This window comes from Lipophrys pholis (assembly GCF_963383615.2).
Source record: "Lipophrys pholis genome assembly, chromosome: 18".
In the NCBI taxonomy this organism is placed as follows: domain Eukaryota; kingdom Metazoa; phylum Chordata; class Actinopteri; order Blenniiformes; family Blenniidae; genus Lipophrys; species Lipophrys pholis.
In genome coordinates this window covers 19,355,186-19,373,174 of record NC_137646.1, presented here as the reverse complement: position 1 = coordinate 19,373,174, position 17,989 = coordinate 19,355,186, and the positions used below count along the sequence as shown (strand labels likewise).

At 40.9% G+C, this 17,989-nt stretch overlaps 2 protein-coding genes across 2 annotated transcripts; one reads left to right on the top strand and one right to left on the bottom strand.

The window, feature by feature from the left end:
• The first annotated feature begins 4,636 nt into the window (after positions 1 to 4,636).
• On the top strand, positions 4,637 to 12,807 carry etnppl (ethanolamine-phosphate phospho-lyase). The gene is made up of 13 exons (XM_080485967.1): positions 4,637 to 4,791; positions 5,108 to 5,226; positions 5,524 to 5,683; positions 6,791 to 6,865; positions 7,010 to 7,103; positions 8,384 to 8,500; positions 9,080 to 9,162; positions 9,819 to 10,044; positions 10,446 to 10,600; positions 10,961 to 11,050; positions 11,668 to 11,798; positions 11,927 to 11,997; positions 12,092 to 12,807. Exons 1-13 carry the CDS (start codon positions 4,685 to 4,687, stop codon positions 12,191 to 12,193), a joined length of 1,530 nt encoding a protein of 509 aa, XP_080342093.1. The 5' UTR covers positions 4,637 to 4,684; the 3' UTR covers positions 12,194 to 12,807.
• A 2,947-nt stretch (positions 12,808 to 15,754) lies between these two features.
• ostc (oligosaccharyltransferase complex subunit) lies at positions 15,755 to 17,800 on the bottom strand. The gene is made up of 4 exons (XM_080486638.1): positions 17,413 to 17,800; positions 16,688 to 16,781; positions 16,415 to 16,612; positions 15,755 to 16,276 (listed from the first exon to the last, which is right to left on the bottom strand). The coding sequence occupies exons 1-4, from the start codon at positions 17,651 to 17,653 to the stop codon at positions 16,258 to 16,260; spliced, it is 552 nt and encodes a 183-aa protein (XP_080342764.1). The 5' UTR covers positions 17,654 to 17,800; the 3' UTR covers positions 15,755 to 16,257.
• Between the last annotated feature and the right edge of the window lie 189 nt (positions 17,801 to 17,989).

Here is a 17,989-nt window from a genome sequence, read left to right as displayed (position 1 = left end):
GGCGCGCTCCCGGTGTCACCCCAGGAATGGATCCGGTCAGGAGAGTCTCACAGGTCTCGATGAAGATCGACTGAAGCGTCTGCCTCCTCCGACGGCCGGCGCTTCAGGGTCTACCGAGAGAGTTGACGGAATGCGATCATGATGTTTCTTTATTGTTTCTTTCTTTTTAAGCTCTCATTCTTACACATTGTTTGTATTTTGTGTATAATAGCCTTCGGTGCCTCAAGCTTTTATTCATTCCTTTATCAGAAATGTACTTTATTGCTTATTTTCAATAATCAGAACCGTGTTTATTTCAGGAGGTCAAGCTTGGTTTGTAAGAGAATTGATCAAGACACATTTCGCACTGTTTGTTTTTTTTAAATATGGTTTTGTTTCGAATAGCTTGTAGCTTCACGTGAGCGTACAGCAAGATTGCATCCATCCTGGCTGTACAGCCACGCATAGTTCAGAAGAAGCTCATTTGTATGAATCAAAATCGGACATGGTTATAAATATGCTGCTTTTTCCATTTTCTGGACTTATTGTATGAGATATTGTTTGTACAGTGTTGTCAGTTCACTGCATGTACACAGTTGGTGACTTACAGGTTTCTTAACGATTGAAGATCAGCGTTAATCTGAGAGAGTGCATCAGAAGTGTGAGGATTCTGTTTCGTTTCGAGCAAACGGCAAGATTGACATGATTACAGTTGCTTCTCATTGTCATGCTGTGTTGAAAGCAACAGTCGATCGGATCTAACACACTGCTCTTTCACAGCTTGTATGTTGTCTTAAATAAATACAACGTTTGTATTGCAGCAGTGGTTCTCAAAGTGTGTGAGGATGACCCCCCCCCTTCCCCACCACCACATACCAAGCAGTTGGTTGGAAGCCAGATCGAGCTAATGTCTTTTGCAATAACTCAATAGAGGTGAAGTATATCCTTGAAAAGTCTGGAGATGTGTTTTGTGTGAGAACTGAACTCATCGCTGTCGGTGCCTGTTCTCAAAATATTGGCCAGTACGAGCTGCTCAGCAGCTTCGAGGAAACGCTTGTTTCAAAAAGGTTGAAGACCCCAAAGCCTATCTTTGTCTTCGGAATTAAACCGAAGTGTGATACAGTCGAGCGGCAGTTTCATTTTATTTTCCGAAACTTGCTGCGGCATTTTGATTTGTCTCCATCGTGCTTACATGAAATGCAGTAATAAAGCTGTGTTCCGACAAGGTAATTCAACATTTAAATAGGGAAGAAACATCCCCCTGACTTGCCCCTGATATTTCCCGCTGCTGTCTGGCACCTTCCAGCTGGGGGGGGGGGGCCCACCCGGGCCCACCCGGGCCCACCCCTACACTTTGAAAACCACGGTCTTACAGTGTGGGATAAGCTCAAATTTTAGATAAATTGGTCGCCTCCTATCAATACCCACGATGCAGTGGTGGCCAGTCACGTCACATTCCTTAACAGATGGAGCAAAAAGAAATGTTTTTCCACACAAGTTCATTCACCTCCTCAAGCTTTCTCTGTATTCCACTTGCCTTTTGACGCGGTAGGTGTTATATGCAAGTTAACGCCACAATTTTTATTTTATTTTCTTGTACCGACCCTCAACCTTGGAAGAGTGCGTGGACGTTCAAGAGGGGGAGCAGATGTAGAAAAACATAACCACCGTTTTGCTGTGATGTAGCAGCAGCCACAGGCGAAGGAGGATGTTTGCCCCCGCGTGGTTTCCGTTTGTACAGGTCATCTCACGAATATTAAGAATGGATGCACGTCTGCGTAGATTACTATGGTACTATCTGATCGTAGGTCAACATCAGCTCAGTTGATGTGCTCTACCAGTGGCGAGAACTACACAACAGGTTTCTTTATTGTCTTTGGAGGTTATGTATGTAACAATTCAAAAGTTTTTTTGTGTGTGTGTGTGTGTGTGTGTGTGTTTGTACACATATATTTGTGTATTTTAAGTGGTACATTATTTATTTTTCTATGATTTCTTAAATGAAGGCATTTTGGTTCGAAACGGCATTCCCTCCAGTTTTGGCTTGTGATGTTCGCTGAGTCTGTGTGTCAGTAGGGAGAAATCTGGATCACGCCGAGGCGTCGTCGGTCGCGCAAAATGGTACCGTGTGGAGAAAGTTGGGTCATTTCAAGCTTTGCAGCTCAGCGCGTATCCACTGTGCATCCACTTATAGGCCTTACCGCGACATGTCTTGGTGTAATGTTGTGGGTCAACCAGCTTACTATGACAACAAAGTACTGATAGCCCGAATGTTGACGGGCCCAACTGCATACAGTGGAAATATGACCGCCTTTTTCACGCGCTTTCTCTTTTCTGTCTCGCTCTCTCGCTTTCTCTATCTTTACATTGAATGTAGTTTGATATATGTATAGTGGATTATTAATGTACTGTTAAAAATGTGTGCTCATTTTGACATAAAGTGCAATTTATACCTTGGTTCATGTGTGTAGCGTCAAATGCAGCTTAAATCTCACACTGCGGGGATTTTTTTTTTTTTTACGAGCTCCATTTGTTTAGTTGTGCTACCCTACATACCACTACCTGGAACGCAAATGTTTATTTAGCAGTGGAAAAAGAAACGTACGTAAACATGGAGCTTAGAATTGAATTTCAATTTACATGATTTTTGCTACAAACGGTCCCTTCACTTATATTTTGAAGTGTTATTCCCATTACTTATTATTTACCAAGTTTTTGAAATGTATTTTTTTTTTTTTTTTAAAGCCTTTGTTACAGTATTTGTTCTCATCAGGTGCTGTATCATTAGCATGTGCAGCTAATTTTTATTTTTTTTTTAAATTTGATTTATCATTTGATTGTTGTGTTTCTTTGTTTAAAAAAAAAAGAAAAAAAAAAGAAAAGTGGTTATTTTCTGCTGTCGGCAGAAGTGCCAAAAATATTTCAAACATTTGAGTCTGTCTCGGTATGAACAGAGCCGGTGGGTCGATGCGTATCAGTTCTGTTCTCATCTCTTTATTTCTCATAGATGGAGACATGCCCTGAGTCAAGTTTTGCTCTAAAGCAACCAAACTGCAAAACTTGTCAAAATAATAGTGCATTTTGGTGAAAAAAAAAAAAAAAACTTTGAAAAGAAATCGCTCTTCTCGCGCGAGACACTGCAGCCTTAATGAATTGAATACATTACTACACACGCTTAAAACCTAAAAAACAAATTGCAGACTGTAGCAGAAATGTAAAGCAAAAATCCACTATTGGAGTCATGAATGAATTTTTTCTTTATTTTCTTTGTTTTTGTATCTGTTCAGTTTCTATTCTGCATTGTATTTCCAACTTGATTGACATTTCTTTCGAAACCCTTATGTTCACACACACTATACTTCAAGTTGACATTTCATATGACTGTACTGTTGGAGCCAAATAAACAGTCTTTCAAATACACCAAACAACTGACTTTATTTGTAGTTTTCTGTGTCTGTTGCAGTAGTTTTCAAATTTCATAAATCTATATTTTGTCTACAGTACAACATATTTGATAAGTGAGCAATTTTACCCATAAATACAGATGTAACTTTGGCTTTTGTTCACATTGATATTTGAAATGATTATGTTCTGTGAAATGTGAATTTTAGCCGAGTTGACCACCAGAATGTAAACTGATGCACACTGAGAGACATTAAAAATCCCGCGATGATCATTTTTGAGGAATAAAATATGTTCTTATTTAAAAAACTGAGTTTGGGATCTCGTCTCAACCTCATCAACAGATCTGCAGGTTGTCCTCATAACTACTGTTGTCCAAGTACAGAAATTGAATAAATTTGCTCAGAGATAATCCGAATTGTCCGTTTTTAAGCATGCCTGGGGGAAAAAATAGCAGTCATTTTGTCTCATTTCAAATCTAATGAGTTATTGGAGAGATGTGTTTCTGTATTAGGACCTATAGGAACTTCTTTATCGTTCAACGCCAGAGTCCTCCTTTCTCTCTGTCTCTTGTGTTTCACACACAAACCCTCTACGTAAACTATTCTACCATAAAACTGAACCCATGAACTGTAACTTACACAATCTTGAAAAATATCATTACCCTACAACACAAGGTACAAGTGTTGTAGGGTAATGAAGTCCACAGCTGTGTTTGTGCTTTCACTTTGCAGCAAAGCTTATATTTCATCAGTCCCCCTCACACTTATTCATTGTTTTTCTTTTAAATTTGTATTCCTTTTAAGTTAAAAAGCTTTTAAAATCCTATTTCCTGCTGGATGGCATGACGACTTCTTCCTCCATCTGTGATTTGTGATGCTGATATAGCAGAAGAAATGGCCAACACATCATGGAGCTGATAATCATCATGTAAGTGACTGAAATGTGTAACTCACAGCTGAGTAAGAGGAAATAAAATGATGCTGCTTTCCTTGTGGAGTGTTTTAGTAGCTATAAGTTATAGAAATGCGAAAATATAAAACGCTTTTCTTATTACGTAAGGTAATTTTGGATAGATTGACCATATTTTCATTTAAACAAAAAAGGAACTTTGCTCAATAGTTCTGTTAGAAACTGTGAACAGGAGATCCTAGTGATGAAGACTGGACACAAACGGGAAAATACGTCAAGGAGAATTTGGCGCATTTTTGTCCTCGTTGACTTTCCGTACAGGGAGAGACCGACCGGCTCTGTTTTGCACGCGCGCGCACGTGCACGGCCGGCGTTACTCTGCCTGGAGCAGATGCGCGTGGAGCGTCTCTTCTCTGAGAAAGCCGCAATAAACATCATGATGTCCGCAGGAAAACTGGACAAAAAGGCAACCATAGACTTGCGGAAGAAGCACATTGGGTAAGAACATTTCCTCTCTTCTCCTGCGTGACACCGTCAAGTTTACAATAAGTTGTCATTTTCATATATTGACATTAAAATTAAATTTCACAATTGGATTTGCCCTTTCGATCATCTCACAGATTTTAAACTCATTTAATAGAATACAAATAATAACACTATATTATTTGTTATTGTTATTATTATATATATTTTACACTGCGTCGCTTTGTTACTGTCTAATTGCGCTGTAATGTCTCACTGCAACCAACATTAAAGTTTTGTTTCAGTCTATACAAGTAAAAATGTCCCCCTTTTTTTGTGTGTGTGGTTGCAGGCCTTCTTGTAAGATTTTCTTCAGCCATGACCCCATCAAGATTGTGCAAGCCAAAGGCCAGTACATGTATGATGAGAAGGGGCAGCGCTACCTGGACTGCATCAACAATGTGGCTCATGGTAGGACGGACACAGCCACTGAATCTGGGCAGACTACATTCATTAATGCACCCAACCTTACTCCCTTCACTCCAACCGAAACGAAAGGAGACACCTCTCTCTCACGCGAGGCCGGAGGATTTTCAGAAAGCGACCACAGTACACACACACCGTCTGCACACCTTGCAGACAAAATGCTGTGAAACCTGAGAACCTTTTCATTCTGTTATATGTTTGTAATGGGTTAATCTGGTATGATTGTATAACTCCGTATGTGAGGAATTCTAACCCTGTGCATCCTCTGCTTGCGTCGCTCAGTGGGTCACTGTCATCCAGACGTGGTGAAGGCAGGAGCTGAGCAGATGGAACAACTCAACACCAACTCACGTTTCTTGCATGACAACCTTGTGCTGTACGCACAAAAGCTGCAGGCCACGCTGCCTGACAAGCTGTCAGTCTGCTATTTTGTCAATTCCGGGTAAGTCACATTTTGGCTTCCCATGGAACCAGAAAGACAATGCATAGAAAAATAAATATGACCCAGACCTGTTTTAGCCCAGGGTGTGGATGAGCTGAGGCTGTGCATAATGAAAGGGCAGTTGGATACAATGCTAATTTACTTGCGTGCTCTTTCAGATCTGGTGCGATTACTCAGCCTGAGGTGTGCGGCTCTGTAAAGCTTTGCAGCAGTCAAACACGCAGCGCTGTAAATCACACTCACGTGCAACACGTGCACGACTGCCAAGTGTACTGGAGTTCAGAACAGTATCTGTTCTGGAAGAGGAAATCTCGATTTCAAAGCTCAGTTTCTCTGCGTTTTAAATAAAAGATTACTGAAAGCCGACGAAGCCAAAACCGCGGAAGAGCAAGGCTGAGACCAAATCCAAAGTGTTAAATAGAGAATTAGTTTTGCATTGATCGAACGGCACTAGATGAGCATTAGTACTTATTGTTACACCCTTTGCTGAACAGGAATGATCTTGTCTGGGGTAATAATGACGGTCCATATACACTCATTAACAAATGTTATCAGTGGTAGTGGAAACATTCTTTGAGAGATAATATAAACCTGACAAAGCAGATATCATGACAGGCTGCACATGTACAGTGGGGATAATATGGGACAATAAAACTCTTCTGGACTCAACCGTCCAGACGCTTTTATTGTTCTGTGTTCTGATGTTTTCCCTTTAGCTCAGCTTGAGAAAACTCCACTAACCACTGCCTGCAAACTTCTTCTCCAATATGCCTAAGGCAGGTATCTAACAAGTCGTAATATATGAAAACACATAAGTAGGGCAGAGGCAGCGCGGCAGGTTCAGCAATGTACAGTTCCTGGATCAGAGTCAGCGAAGAGTGGAAAAACAAAATGTCTCTGAAAATGCATATACATTACAATTAAGATAAAAAACTTTTTTTCTTTTTTAAATTTTTGCATTAAAGATTTTGATAAGGCGGCAACCTTGTGCGCTCGCATTAAAACGGCACGCTGTGTCCGACCCGGTGGAGTGATATCCGTGACTCCGGCTGTGTATTTTGTGGTGACTCAGTAACTCGGAGTAACCCTTGCCCCTTTGAACTTCAGCTCCGAAGCCAACGACCTGGCTCTGCGACTGGCATGGCAATACACAGGCCACAAAGATGTCATCACGTTGGACAAGTGAGTACTGCTACCTGCTCATTGTCCTAAAAACACTTCACACGTCATATTTAATTACAATGAGCCGTGACTCTCTCTCTTTTTTTTTTTTTTTTTTTCTGCAGTCATCCTTAATAAGTTGGTGTGTGTGTTGTTTGTTTGCAGTGCGTATCATGGCCACGTCTCCTCGCTAATTGACATCAGTCCATATAAGTTCCGCCAGCTGTCAGACGCCGAGCACAATCCATCTGTCCATGTGGTGAGTGTGTTTTCTAGCGAACCACCACACTATTAAAACACCATGACTCAACTTGTTCTGTCGGCTTTTGGCAGGCCGATGAGTGTTCAGCACACACGCACGCACACGTACACGTACACGTACACACACACACACACACACACACACACACACACACACACACACACACACACGGAAAATGGGAGCAAAGTGCTCTTGGGTTAAGGGTAAAAGTTACAGTTTTAACTGACAACACAAGAAGCAGCGAGACAGAAAAGCACACGGCTCCATCATTTAATTCATTTGTAGTGGAGCATTTCAAACAATACTTTTCACTCATCTACTTCTGGGCGTTGACATCATAAAGCTGCGGCTCTTGAGTGTTTTCAAACTTATTTTTACACCCGCCAAAAAAAAAACAGAATCTGCCTCTACACTGATATATCCTATCTAAGTTGACTCCCTAATGTAAAAATAAACAAATAAATACCCCGCCAGCGCCTTCATTGCGGTCTTCAGGAGAACAAGTGATGTTTGGCGTGGTTGTGTGTTTCAGCAGCCGAAGTATGTTACTCGTGGTCGCCAACAATTCACTCTGTGTATGAGATATAAGTGATTATTGGTCATCCTCTTAACTTAATTTGGCTTTCATGAATCCCTACACATCTCTGAACAGATTCACTTAATGATTAAAATATATCAAAGCTTTTGAAACTGATTCAACATGTTGTAAGTATATGTATAAGTTGTTTTTAGGTCAGGATTTCCTCTCAAGTTGCAGCCACAGCCAAAAACAAAGCAAACAAGGGGTAAATCCTACACAGGTCACCAGTCCGCCACCGGGCACAGAACCAACATAGATTGAAAAGTGTCTGGAATCTGACATTTCTGCTCTTTTATAACCTCTGTCAACAAGCCTGAACAGGATTAATCCAGTTTTTCTCAAGCGAGAGCCAAGCCACTTTCCTATGTGGACCTGAATCTGATACATAAGTGATGTTTTTCAAAACGTCAGTCTGAACAGTCTTTCAGTGGGACAGGTGTCACAACTTGTGTGCTGAAGGAGGCGCGACGCAGGGACACTGATGGCTCCTGATGTCACGGCCTCGCCTGCGCATGCGGGTCACTTCAGGGCATTTTTCCAGCTGACTTTGGGACAGTTTTCCAGCCAATCAGGAGCCAGAGGATTCACAGGGCACGGGGAGACAGAGACTGGCCTTCATTTAATGATGTTTTCACCCTCAAAATACAGAATTAATCAGCATGTCTTACCATTTCTTCCCCTCCTCCCCCCCCCTCAGGCTCCCAGCCCAGATGTGTACAGAGGTAAATACAGAGCGGACCACCCTGACCCTGCCACAGCGTATGCAGATGAAGTCAAACATATTATAGAAAAAGTCGACAAAAAAGGAGGCAAGGTACTTTTTTTTTTTTTTCTTCCCTCATGTTGTTTTGTCAATCGAAGATATAAATTGATGCGGGAATAAAGTCAAGAATATATTCAACACATTTCTACTGTTAAAATCTATCAAATGGTTTTGAGAGTACACTTACTAATCCTTTCATAATAAAATAATAATCACTATTAAGACCTTTGAGATCAGGCATTTCCTTTAATGTCGATATTTGAGGATAATATATTAAATGAGAGGGTTTTAAATGTTTTCGGTTCAATCGAGATAATAAAACTGATCGGACACTTTTCTGTGACAGCAGGGACACATATCTTTGAATATTCAAAGTACTGATATTGTTGATCATATAAAAGACATTGCGTGATACTCTTATCAGTATATTGTCCGGAAGTGATACATTTTCTCCGTATTGACCTACAGTAACAACCGTCCGTCTCGCCGAGCGTTACACAACTGCCACACTGGCGTTTGGCACTCCCACCCGAACAGTGAAATCACAAAAAGAGATCCAGAGGTCGTTGATGCCCAAACTTGAACTCTGGCTTTTCATTAATAGACCTGATATGTCTGTCTCTTCTGCAGATTGCTGCTTTTATTGCCGAATCGCTGCAAAGTTGCGGCGGGCAGGTCATTCCTCCTGTGGGTTACTTTCAGCAAGTGGCAAAGTACGTACCCAGGAAATCCATATTGTTAATGAGTCATTGTGTTGTGGTCATGCTCAGGACCGTGACTGTGGAGAAAAATGTTGCAAGAAACATATTCCTGGCAGCACTCGATTTTTGATAATAATTCAATTCACAAGTGCTTTTAAAAGACACAAAAGGAACCTTGTCACTCTTCTGGAAATAAGTGAAAACACTTTTCGTTTTGGTTACACTTTCACTTCAGTTCAGATTGAAGTTTATTTCTTATTGGTTTTTGCGTGCAGCGTGTCTTTAAGGAATAAAACACTTTTCTTTTTGCTTGTGGCTGGAGGGAGCTGCATCAGCTCACATTGCTCATTTACTGCAATTTCACAGCTGTGGCTGCACAGGCTTAGTTTGCAGTGATCCTGGCTACTGTGCGTACTATCACGACCGCTCTCTCGCTCTCGTGCGCATGACGCAGGAGCCAAGTTATTGTAATAAAACACTTTATATTTTGCTCTTTATAACTGTGAAGACTCGAATAATTGATCCACTAAAGATTTCCTTTCCAAGTACAAGCAAGTACAAAGGAGACGTTGAACATTATTACCTATTGTATCGTATCGTTTGCGAAGACGGATTTCAATAAACTCTTTTGCTGTGCTTCTATCTCCTGTGTTTCTGCCCATGTGCAGACATGTCCGTAAGGCCGGGGGTGTTTTCATTGCCGACGAAGTGCAGGTGGGCTTCGGTCGAGTTGGCACCCACTTCTGGGCCTTCCAGCTTCAAGGAGACGACTTTGTCCCCGACATCGTCACCATGGGAAAGCCCATCGGCAACGGCCACCCCATGTCATGTGTGGTGACAACTAAAGAGGTGGCCGAGGCCTTCACATCATCCGGAATGGAATATTTCAACACGGTGAGGATTACCGACAGATAACTATTGATTCACGATACATGACATACAGTTCTGAGTCTTCCCTGACTTGACCTAGTTCACATGATGTTCTTGTCCGTGCTTGCCAAGCACATCAACACATCTGTTTTCCACATTATGTGAAAAGTACATTCCCTTCTTTTTGCATTGAGCATCTCAGATTTCTGTTACTTCCTCGAGCAGAAGAAAACACTGATGAAAATGACACCTCTCATGTAGTGCTGCATGTATTTCCAGTCGCCGTTACGTAATAAAAATGTAGTTTCGGCTGTGCTAAAGCATCTCGCATTCTTTTAGTCTACTAACAAACTGGGGTTTCTTACATTCAGTGTCGGCCTGTTCTCCAAGCGGCCACTGTGAACTGATCTCTGTGCACCTCTCAGTTCGGTGGAAACCCGGTGTCGTGTGCCATCGGTCTCGCCGTCTTAGACGTGATTCTGAAAGAGGATCTGCAGGGTAACGCAGTACGCGTTGGCCGCTACCTGACCGATCAGCTGAAAAGGCAGAAAGAGAAGCACTCGCTGATCGGAGACATTCGGTAAGAAGATACAGAGGACAGTACTCTGTGCTGAATAGATCTGCTTTGTAAAACCCCTGAATGTGTCCAAACCAGAACTTTTAATATGAGATTACCCATGAGTCGTGTTCTTTTAAATCTTAAACCAACATGTGAGTCAGTGACTTAACGGTGGAACAGTTAAAGTGACGCATGTACTCTGCAACTCTACTTACCTGTCAGCTTCGTGGGTGATGTTTACTTTAAAACTATTGATTGATTATGCTGTTTGGGGGGGGGGGGGGGGGGGGGGTCTTTGTATTGCAATGAAATATGTTACAGCAAATAAATGAGTTCTGGAAATGTAGCACTTGGCGATTGTGTGTCTGTTGTGTATTACAGCGGTTGCGGTCTCTTTGTCGGGGTGGAGCTGGTGAAGGACAAAGTGAAGCTCACACCTGCAACAGCAGAGGCCCAAGAAGTCATTTATAAGTAAGTGTAAGACTAACACCTACATACATTAATGATTAAAGTCACAATAACCGTGAGAAATATCTCATCATGCAGCATTTCATCTGGAACGGGACATTCTGGTACAGCGATGATATTCCAAAGGAAACTTATTAACTCCTGCACTTACAGATAAAGTACACTAAACTTTATTGTCGCTATCACTGGTTCCTATTGCCAGTCGCTATCCTGCACTGATAAAAAAACACTTTACACACTGCAACAAAATATATCAGGATATAAGGAAGTATGACTTTTTTTTTTTTTTTATCTCATCAAGTCTAATAAAAAGTCACAAAACTTACAAAATCACAATTTTTTCATGCTTTGCAGCTTAAAAATATTTGTAATCATATATATAAATAGATTACTCTGTCATCCTCCATTACAGCAACATGTGTTATTCGCCAATAAAGGACCACAGGTGACGTTTACTGAACACACTATGTGGATTTGTCTAAAAAGTCTTCATGAGGTCAGCATCCAATCAGAGGTCAGCTTCGTAAAATGTTAACCCCTGCAACGCTGCGTACTCTGCTGTGAACCGATGATAGAAACAGTTTGAAGAGTGTGAAATAACTGAATCTTTTTTTTCTCAGGCTGAAGGAACAACACATCCTTCTCAGCGCCGACGGACCTCATCGCAATGTGCTGAAGTTTAAACCCCCACTGTGCTTCAGCACGGAGGACGTTGACTTGGTTGTGGAAAAAATCGACCATATCCTCACAGGTTAGCAACTCAGATTACTTTCAATCTGTGCTGCGTGTGAATATGTGCAACGGTCGAGTTTTCAGTTATTGTGTGTGTGTGTGTGTGTGTGCGTGCGTGCGTGTGTGTGTGTGTGTGTGTGTTTCCAGAACTGGAGGAAGCGTTGGGCCTGAAGCTGCACTGCGTGTCAGAAAACGAGAATAAAGGAGGTAAAAGAAAGGTGAGTGTGACAGTAGTGAACTGTCTCATGCAAATGTTTTCCCGCTGCGCTGAACATTTATCTCAACTCTTTGTCTCCACAATTTGATCTGAAGGTGCCGGCTGATGGGAATGTTCACCAGTCCAACAACGGCTTCATGCAACGCCGGGGAAACGCTCCTCAACTCACCAGACAAAGCAAACGCGTCAAGACATGAAGCCGCCGGTTGTCAAATAACACATTTTATGTAAAGAACTGATAAAAGATGTCACAAATACTCGACCAAAAAAATAACTGGGGAAAATGTGCTTCAGCATTAAATTATTATTGGTAATAATGTATTGGAAATCTATGAGAAAGCCGCTTTACATTGAATCGCTCTCAGGAATCAAGGCACTTTATTTGGCCTCACAACTCGTCTGTCATAATTATATTTGCTGCTCTGCATGTTACCTATACCGTGTTATTTAATTTTTTAATCTGCCAACATTTGTGTAATTTTCATTATTAATGAAAGTGTATTTTAATAAGTACCAATTTGTATTTGTCAAAGTGATACGATTAAAATACAACAGAGCTGATTTCTGCAGCCTGAATGAAAAGTGTGAACTAACTTCAGTGTGGATGCACTCCTCCTGTGTCTTTATTTGCCTGCGCTGTAAACAAACAGGGACGCCATTTGGCAGGAATGCCAAAATGTAATTTAACTGTATTTGTTTAGAGCATCCACACAGACCGAGGTCCTAATCTTAAACTGTGCAGAGACAAAAAATAAAGATGATGCATGGCTGTTGGTGGAACTCAAAGGTAATTCTCTGAGCTGCAGTAGACAAACTTGGCACGAGTCCCTGCAGTTTCTTCGGGAGAGGAGATGATGAGAGGCGAGGGACTCACTCGTCACATGCCGAGCCGGCAGCTCACAGCACGAGGGAAATGATCAGGTTGCAGCATTTGGTAAGAGGAAGACGAATGAAGAGGAGAGACCAACCCTAACACTTTGGCACAGGTTTATGGAATATGTTTTAGGGGTCAGAGTTACCGCCTCATGTCTCTTATAATCTTTTATGAAGTATCCTCTTTCTGTTGATGACTGCTGATGAATGGAGGAAACGTTGCCGCAACTTTATAAATGGGAAGATCAAAACGAAGGTTTCAGAGCTCGTAGCCAAGAATGGAAGTGACAGATTACAAATATTCGCATGACTGTGATTAGGTACTATTGTGGGGTAGTTGTACTTTTTAAAAAATGAATGAAACTGTAATCATGTACACCATGTAAGCCACTTCCATCCATCCATCTCTCTTATGTACTGTTTTATTTAACCCAATCCAGGCTGCTGGTCGGAGGTTGGAATTAAGAGTAACCAGTCAACCTCAAACATTTGTTTTTTGGACTGAGAGAGGACTTTTACAAAGTTTGTTTTTGTGAGAAATTCGATTTTAATGTAAATATTTTACACAAGTAAATTGATCACCTGCTATTTACAATCCAATTACACATGGTTAAAATCTACTAAACACAGGCATTTTTTAGAGGACTACCTTGTATTATTACTTGAGTATTTTCTATTTATGAGTGAGTACAAAGTGAGCTGTTTTACCTGTTGTCTCCTACCAAGTATCTTCTGCATCATCGCCATGACTTTCAATCAGCGTCATCACCAAACCCAAGTATCAAATCTAGTTAATAAAGTGATTTTTGCTGAATTGAAAGTAACTCTGTTGACCTGCAGACTTCCGGCTACAAATGATGTATCTTTGATGTGTTCATTGATAAATTTGAGGTGATGGAGGAGCTGTACTTTGACCCTCCCAATCAGTTTCATGCTCTTAAAATCTTTATCGTCACATTTGGAATTACTCTCCTGGCCTACATATATGATGGCTCTTTTTTTCTTTCTCCTCATTGGGTTATTTTTGGGATGTTCATCACAGTATTCTCTAGATTTGATGTTTGTGTTTTCTAAAGAAAACATCTTTAAAGATATTTGATCTCAAGGCAAAAAGCAAGGCATTGTACTTTAGAAACATGAATAAAACACAGATCTAATGTTTTGTCCAGTGGTGTGCAGTCAGGGGCGTCAAAAATTATTTTTCTTTTTTTTTATAATTAAAAAGTGATTCTGAAATCTGTGTCTGGAATCAATTAGGCTGCTTATTCAGTATGCAACTTTATCCAGACAATGACTGGTTATATTTTGTGGAGCTCAAATCTCCTATGTCCTATAAACGCATCACAGCAGTAATTGCATCGCTAACTGCAGATCGAAGCTCAACGCTGCTATTGGGTTAAAATGTTGAGTGACAGTATTATCAGCCAATCAAATTTTGATATGTTATTGACGGACCGCCCGGCAAGCGGAGTTTCTCGTGCTGGTTTTGGTGTCGTCATTGAAATGAGCTTGACTGATTGGCCAATGGGCAGGTGCGTGATGACGCACTGTTATTATCTGCTATTCTGGAGGTGATGGCGGCTAATTTAACAGAAATATCGGGTGATACGATAGCGGAACTGCTTCGGGTGCCTTTTTTAAGGCTTCTGTTTACAGGAAAAGGGTAAATTGTGAGTAGAGGAAGACCAAAGGCTTTGTGCAGCATTTTACAGCGGGGAAACTACCAACATTATGACTGGGTGACAGCTAGCTAGCTGGGAGCACAACAAGCTGTTCTGCTGGCCATGTTGACTCTTCAGTACAGCTCCAGAACATGGAACAGCAGTGGTTTAAGCAGCCTCATAGAGCCATTCATCAAAAAGGATCGCAGGATGGATTTCATCTACAAGTGAAGGGTGAGTGCTATTTTTTATTTTTTTTTTTTTTACTTTCTCTGGATTAGATCGAAGCTGCTGTTTTTGATTGTAAAGTTGTGTTTCCCATACAATCGTGGCGGCCGCCACGATTAAATTATTTCAGGTTTTGGTTCGATCAACGCAATATCGCTCTGTTCATTCATCTCCGTGTGGCCTTTCTCCTTTATTGTCATTTTCACTAGGGCACGTGCATGACAGTACGTGCGCGAGACTCAAGCTGGGAAATGATCTTATGCTGCAGTGATGTGTTGTGGTTGTTGATCAGCTGTCATGTTGGTATTGATAAAGTACTGATGCATAATAGTGGCCTTACATAGGATTCGGATTGTGTTTTTACTGTAGGACATAATGTGCGAAAAAATCATGAAATTCCTCCCAAAGTGAGATCCGATAACAAGCCAGTATTGTAATAACCTTTGGCCAATAATTCAATAAGTAATTACATTATTCTTCTTTGGTAAATGTAAAAACTGCTGCCAATGTTAAAATACATAAATAGGACTGCATTTTATGAAAATCAAATATATCTTTGCGGGTTTTCTGTGTTTGATTATCAGATATAGGTATAAATATCATTCATTGAGAATACATGCAACTATGCAGCACTCTAAATAAGGGCTGTCTTTTTTTTTTTACTATTTTATTACAATATTGGCTGGTTTTTAGCTTTGGCGCTTCCAAATGTCAGACTTATGTTATTGGCAGGTATTACGCTTGGCCGTTGTTACATTGTTAGTTGCTGGAGGGTATCAGGAGAAAACCCACACATGCACAGGGACAACATGCAAACTCCACACAGGATCTTCTCCCACCTTAATGCATGAAGTCATAGAAGCTTCTGCTTTAACTAGAAATCACTTTAACTGTGTGGAAGATCTATAACGCCACCTTCTGGAGGGAAAGTGACAAAGCTGTAATTATAGAAACAATATTGTCACAAGTCCTCAGAAATGAGTCAAACGCAAGAAAGTGAGAAAGGGAGGATTTATTTCACAACCCTGTACAAAACAAACTGCAAGAGGTTCAAATCTATTTTTCGGAATATTTTTAATACAAAAAAATACAACTTAAACGTTATCCAGACACCCTTCTAAACAATTCACACCGTGCCAATCCTGTTTCAAGTGTGCCTCTGTCCCGTCAGTGTTCAGCAACCTGCATTCTTCACTCTACTTTTTGAGGCACATTTCATAAGACTTAATGTTGGGTCTTGCTAAGGAAACCACTTTTGTTGCACCAATTGGAGGGAAAATAATGAGGAGTTTGGAAAGGAGGACACTGAGCAGTAGAGACAGAGCCACTGTGACAGTCAGAGCAGTCTGAGATAATTTCTTAGGCAAGTTCAGTGTTTTCAGTCCATAATGTTTTATGGCGCGAAAGGTTATCTGGATCCATCATTTTATATGAACTTCTCTCCACATAATGAACGTCCTCTGTCCATCCAAATGTGTTTGTTGAATTGTGTGGTATCTTTAGCCCATGAGGTATCCTCTGAAAAGACAAAACAAATGAGTAAATATCACTAAGTTGAAGACACAAGCAGAGATTTGAGTCATTTTTGGAGGCAAAGCCCGGAAAGATCATGTGGACTGTGGTTAAATTTATGGGTACCGATGGATTAAGACTTACGGCAGCTTCATCCGCATGAACACTCTGGCCATGAAGAAGCTGAGGAGAACGCTGACAAAGCCGATGAAGAGCAGCAGGAAGCGGTTGAGTTTGGGAATGTTCGGAGCGTTGGAGCGGTCCAGGATTATAAATCCCAGACCTCCCATTGTGAAGAGGAAGCTGGAGGCCAGCCCTTCCATGATGTACTGACCGTTTACTCTGGAATACAAAATGTGCGCACATTAACAACAGCTCTTTGTATAGGATTTTATTACACTGTTAACACTGACACACCTGTAAGCCAAGAAGGCGACAGGCCGCTGATGTCCATGCTCATCAGTCATTGAACCCACACTTGGTGGTTCCACAATGACGTCGTAGATGATACCTGATGAGCAAAGACAAATGAAATTAATTTGATTAGCAATGAGACCATATAAAAACATTTGATTCTTACGAGTTGTACAAAGAATTTTAGCAATATGTTTTGACGAAGATGTAAGACCACAGTTTGGTTGGATCAAATGTTAATGACACAAGTATTTTGTGTTGAGGTTGATGACAAGTTATTTATAATCATCACTATTTCATTGACCAAAGTAATACTGAATACACCCAAAAAAAGTAAAAGATATGTGTGTATACAATACAGGAAAAGCCTAAATAATGCATGCAGATGTAGATTAAAGTTGTGGTACTTTCTATTCTCTGAAATCAACATCTAGCCAAATTATATTCAGTTTAATCTCATATTATATTACATTGTCATATTATTGTGTGCTGCATATTACCATGTTTATGTTTTTCAAGATAGATTATGACATTAGCTTCGCTGGAAAACTAGCCTCCACTCTCCGACAGGCGTATCATTATCAACAAACCTACAAAACGCCAATCTAAAGGCTATTTCAGACATAAACACAGACTTCAGTAACTAGTAGTGTAATAAAAGTAGTTAGATGAGCCAAGAGGTTAGCTCTGAAGAGGCTAGGTGGCTAGTGGTGTTAGCTTAGCATTACCTCCAGTGATGAGAAAGTAGGACACAATGACCACGGCGTAAACGGTCATAGCGGACGGCATGTGCAGCCACGACGGCTTCTTGAGCTTTATGTTGGGACATTCCAGCACAGAGAAGGGTATACTGTATAAAGTCTCCATGGTGGAAATGTGAGGAACGCGAAGCTGCAGCGGAGTCCGGATCCTGAGCCGTCTGCGGGCTGTGGTGACGTGTCCCGGATGTACAACCCGCTCAGGGTTCATTTCTATTCATTTATCCCTTTTCTCTTCTGTATCATTTATAACGAGCTGTTTTATTTACTTCTAATTGATTAAGAACAGTTTTGTGTCCTTTAAAATGGCCTGGCAAACTGCAATAGTGTTTTTTTATTTTTTATTTTGTGATACACTGAAAAGCTGCGGTTCCCAAAACGCCCACTAGATGTCGCACGGTTTTAGTGAGTCATATGCTGCTTGCTGCAATGACTGGTCCACAACCATCCCAGCAGTTTGTGAAACAAGCTGAAGGAACCAGTGTGGCGCGTAGGACTTTAGATTGCACATTTAAACAAGAAATATTGAGGTTGCTTATGGATTCAT

Coding starts and splice junctions, on each gene's coding strand:
- ostc (XM_080486638.1), bottom strand. CDS start 17,653: ATGAACCCTGAGCGGGTTGTACATCCGGGACACGTCACCACAGCCCGC. Junction 16,782..17,412: donor CTACTTTCTCATCACTGGAG/GTAATGCTAAGC, acceptor TTTGCTCATCAG/GTATCATCTACGACGTCATT. Junction 16,613..16,687: donor GTCGCCTTCTTGGCTTACAG/GTGTGTCAGTGT, acceptor TTTGTATTCCAG/AGTAAACGGTCAGTACATCA.
- etnppl (XM_080485967.1), top strand. CDS start 4,685: ATGCGCGTGGAGCGTCTCTTCTCTGAGAAAGCCGCAATAAACATCATG. Junction 7,104..8,383: donor ACAATCCATCTGTCCATGTG/GTGAGTGTGTTT, acceptor CCCCCCCCTCAG/GCTCCCAGCCCAGATGTGTA. Junction 9,163..9,818: donor TACTTTCAGCAAGTGGCAAA/GTACGTACCCAG, acceptor GCCCATGTGCAG/ACATGTCCGTAAGGCCGGGG.